We start from the raw sequence: 4,420 nt of genomic DNA, 5'->3' as shown, positions 1-4,420 counted from the left end.
ACACCTCTGCATATTTTACGCGCACCGTTGTCTCCACGTCTCCAAAGCTCCCTTTAAAAAGCGACGCAGCGCAAACGTGATTATCTAGAAGGTGTTGGTGTCTTGTCAGAAAACATTAAGTGTCACCTCTGACGGACACGCTGGGTGACTTTGATGTGGCTGCGGCTATCAGAGTGTGAATTCGCTCTGGTCCAATAATCTGGCTGGTGAGGAGAAGAGCGTCGACCGCGCGACTGAGCTCTGCGCGTTCACGTGGAACCTATAAACGGTCGTGGCGCGCAGAGCTGTGAGTTGTCGTGGAGAGAGGAGAAGAGGATAATCGTGGCACAGGATTGCATCAGTAGCGCCGTGGGAGATAACCTGACACAGCTACAGCAGGAATACATAAAATGCCATCACCACAAAGTTTTTTCTCTCTCTTTTATAACACGTAGCTGCACCAACTTTGCTGTGCAAGGTGATATGTGAGCAGGAGAGTCCAGTCATGCAGCTGAATGAGACTGGAGTTCAAACACTGGCTCCAGAGCCATGTGAGCATCAACTACTACAGGAGGAGAACGCTGGAAACTGTAGCGGAGGTTCCACCAGCAACCTGTCGCTGCACTGCTGGCTGCAGCTCCTCACCAAGGAATCTATCATGGAATTTCAAACAGACAGCTCCAGTTTGGTGGTGCGTGTGATGATAGCATGTGTCTACTCTATCGTCTGTGCACTGGGGCTGGTAGGAAACTCACTGGCTCTGTATCTGCTGCACTCACGTTACAGGCAGAAGCAATCATCCATCAACTGCTTTGTGATGGGACTGGCTATCACAGACCTCCAGTTTGTTCTGACTTTACCTTTCTGGGCAGTGGACACAGCCCTGGACTTCCGCTGGCCATTTGGCCGCGTGATGTGCAAAATCATCAGCTCTGTCACCACCATGAACATGTACGCCAGTGTGTTCTTCCTCACAGCAATGAGCGTGGCACGTTATTACTCTATCTCCACTGCACTGAAGATGCACAGCCGGCGGGCTGCAGCCACTAGGGCCAAGTGGACAAGCCTGGGCATCTGGGCTGTCTCTCTGCTGGCCACTTTGCCTCATGCGATTTACTCCACCAGCGCCCAGGTGTCAGATGAGGAGCTTTGCCTGGTGCGCTTCCCAGACTCAGGCAGCTGGGATCCACAGCTTCTTTTGGGTCTATACCAGCTGCAAAAGGTCCTGCTGGGCTTCCTCATTCCTCTGATCATAATCACCGTCTGCTACCTGCTGCTACTGCGTTTCATCCTCAGCCGACGCATCACAGGTGCAGCGGGTCCAGAGGTTGAGCAGGGCCGGCAAAGTCGTCGCTCCAAAGTGACCAAATCCATTGTCATTGTGGTTCTCTCCTTCTTTCTGTGCTGGCTTCCCAATCAAGCGCTGACACTGTGGGGAGTGCTCATAAAGTTTGACCTTGTGCCCTTCAGCAAGGCCTTCTACAATGCGCAGGCCTACGCCTTCCCCCTGACGGTGTGTTTGGCACACACCAACAGCTGCCTCAACCCTGTGCTCTACTGCCTGATTCGCCGGGAGTTTCGGGCAGGTCTCAAGGAGATCCTCCTCCACGCCACGCCATCCTTCAGGAGCCTTACTCATCTGCTGCGTCGCAAGGCCAAAGTGGCTGAGGCGCCGCCTGTTCTTGTGCTGGTCCAAATGGATGTCTGACTTGGATGACTGGCTTACTTACTGTGACAGAGGGGCATAAGGAGTGAATGACAAAGTAAATAAGCCTATAGTACCATTGATCTGGAGCTTTACCATGATGGTGCATTTATCTGAGCCCTGTCAACACAGAATATCAAATATCTTTTTGGCTTTTGAAAACAACTTAATCATAATTGACTACCCAGTGGGATGTGCCCCACTTTCACTGCATGCACCAAGATTCATTTTGCCGCAAATTGTTATACAATTGTTATACAACGTCTCTCTCTCTCTCTCTCTCTCTCTCTCTCTCTCTGCCTCTGACAGGCAATACGACTACTGTTCTCTGATACGTTGTCATGAATATGTATAGATGTCAATCATAAGTAAGATTCAAACAGTTGCAACATTCAGACTTGTTATCTGAGATGACCTCAGTTAATCTAATTGTAAACCTCAATTAATAATTGTCTCAGAATCGGCATCATGAGTGGGATTAAGCATTCTTTACACACACTGTGAGTTGATGAGGGAATTATGTGGATAACAACACAGGTAAATCAGGACCAAGATGTTTAGAAAGAAAATGTAAAGAAACATGAACAGAATGAGTAATGAATAAGTTCCCAGTTGCTGTGTTTGTGTTTGTTCTATGGTGCAATTGTGTACATTGTTTCAGAAAGTAAAAGCAAACTGAAAAAAAATTTAACCTAAACTAATGATTTAAACAGTAGGCTAATAGTGTATGGTATTATTTGCTAAATTTAAAACATAATAAAAAAGAAAGTAACTGAAAAGCCCAATGGTGTATATTTGTTAAAAAATGAGAAAATAGCAAGTATTGTACAACATCTGTGCAACTCATACAGGAGCAAAGAATAGCTAGTTAGGTTGCACCTGAAATGGAGAAAAAAGAAGAAAGAAATCCATAGAACGTGCAAGAACTGAAATCAATTTCCTGTCCTTTTTCAAGGTAAGACAATATGACACAATACATCAAAGGATTCAGTATAACAAGTGTATAGTTCCAGAGAGGAATGCTGTCATTGTGGAAACATTAGCATCAAGAGTTGAGGTGATTCAAAGGAGATGTATACTCCTGTGCAACAAATATTAGACTATTCACAAGTGAGCTGAGCACAAATACTGTTTTGTATGCACACAAATTGAAGCTCACTCTTTTTCTCCCTCTGACTGTACACTCATACACACATGCAGCATATATCTGGGTGCCGTTTTCTCATTGCTGTAGACGTGCCAGATTTAATAAAATAATGAATTATTTAGTATTTACAGGAAATTTGCAGTTTTGTGTATCTTTGCAGCATCTTCAAACCAAGCCATTCATAAAAAAAATAAGCATTTCTTAATGGACAGTCCATTGATGCAGACACTAGCCTTTCCTTCTCTGTTAAATTACACTGTTGCTGAAGGAGCTCATAACTGAGTAAAACTGATAATGTGATCTTCTGTGAAAATGTTGTCACCCTGTATTCTTTCATGACTGTGACCATGATGATCTTTTAAAGAAGACATATGTTGTTTTGATGTTTCAATGGAAAATTATATTAAATGACACACTGTAATGAAAAGTAAAGATTAAATTAAAAACCCTCCTCTTGAACTATTTGGAATAATTGGAGCAAGTTGGTATTCAGAGCACATACATGGGGAGATGAATTAGGCAGTGGAGTGTCTGAAAAGTGAAAAGTGGGACTAATGTTGTTGTACAACAATCCTACACAGACATAGGCAGAGAATCACTGCTCTGTTCTTTTATTAATGGGATTTAATTTATTCATTCTGTGTTTGCACAGCACCTCTTCAATCACTAATAAAATCAACACTGCACTGCACAAATACCCTACCAACAAGGGTGCTGACAAAAGTGCTGTTAATAAGAATTGCTGTCAGATAGAGGGGATAGCTTTTCTTAATCCTCTCTGATGAGCTGGGGTGAAATAAGAATTAGATTTTCGCTTTTAATCAAAGCTTCTGTGACTTGCAGTGACAATTTAACAAAGCACGCTCAAAATATTTTAACATAAATGCTGGTGTTTATTTGTTCAGAAATGTTCTTTCAAATGTTTTGTGCAACTTGAAGCTCATGCTTAATATCACTCTAGAAATTAGACGTTAGAAATGAATTAGTTCCTCTGGTTAGCAACTGTGTGCATGATGAAATATTATATTGTTATAAAAGCTATGGAACTAAGTCTTGATTACTGACTGAAAAAAGCAAGCAACTGCCCCAGGGCTCCAGAGAAAAGCCCCTGAGTCACTGTTTGTTAATTGATTTGTGGGAATGTACCCCACAAACACATACAAAGATAAGAGCATTAAGGGTCTTGCATTATGGCTTAATATACATGCTTAATCTTGCATGGTGCCCTGTGTCAGAACGTATATAACCACCTTTATCATTTGAATTCATATTGTGTTTGATATTGTTCCATATTCATAAATAAATGTGTACTGATATACAGCAAACCTTAAGTCGGACACTATTCCAACTAAGAAGTACTGGTTGGTTTCTGGGCCTCTAGACAAGATGTAATTAATCTGCCAAGGGTAGTCTGCTGGGTGTGAAGGCAACCTGCTACATATACAATACCCCAAGAGAGGGAGGAGGGGAGTCAACAGGAGTCCACAGCTAATTTTTGCCCCAGGGCCCCCTAGTGGGTTAATCCAGCCATGCTGGGGACAGAATTATTTTCTGCAAATCAGTTAGAATCAGTTAGATAGACTTGAATG

At 42.9% G+C, this 4,420-nt stretch overlaps 1 protein-coding gene across 1 annotated transcript; it reads left to right on the top strand.

The window, feature by feature from the left end:
- The first annotated feature begins 215 nt into the window (after positions 1 to 215).
- Positions 216 to 3,280, top strand: rxfp3.2b (relaxin family peptide receptor 3.2b). Its single transcript, XM_051375538.1, has one exon. It carries the CDS (start codon positions 485 to 487, stop codon positions 1,685 to 1,687), a length of 1,203 nt encoding a protein of 400 aa, XP_051231498.1. The 5' UTR covers positions 216 to 484; the 3' UTR covers positions 1,688 to 3,280.
- The last annotated feature ends 1,140 nt before the right edge of the window (positions 3,281 to 4,420 follow it).

Source organism: Dicentrarchus labrax, unplaced genomic scaffold, assembly GCF_905237075.1.
Source record: "Dicentrarchus labrax unplaced genomic scaffold, dlabrax2021, whole genome shotgun sequence".
Classification (NCBI taxonomy): Eukaryota; Metazoa; Chordata; class Actinopteri; family Moronidae; genus Dicentrarchus; species Dicentrarchus labrax.
The sequence above is the reverse complement of the archived record's forward strand: the minus strand, read 5'-3'. Positions and strand labels throughout refer to the sequence as shown.

Excerpts from the sequence above, each read along its gene's own strand:
- rxfp3.2b (XM_051375538.1), top strand. The coding sequence starts at position 485 with ATGCAGCTGAATGAGACTGGAGTTCAAACACTGGCTCCAGAGCCATGT.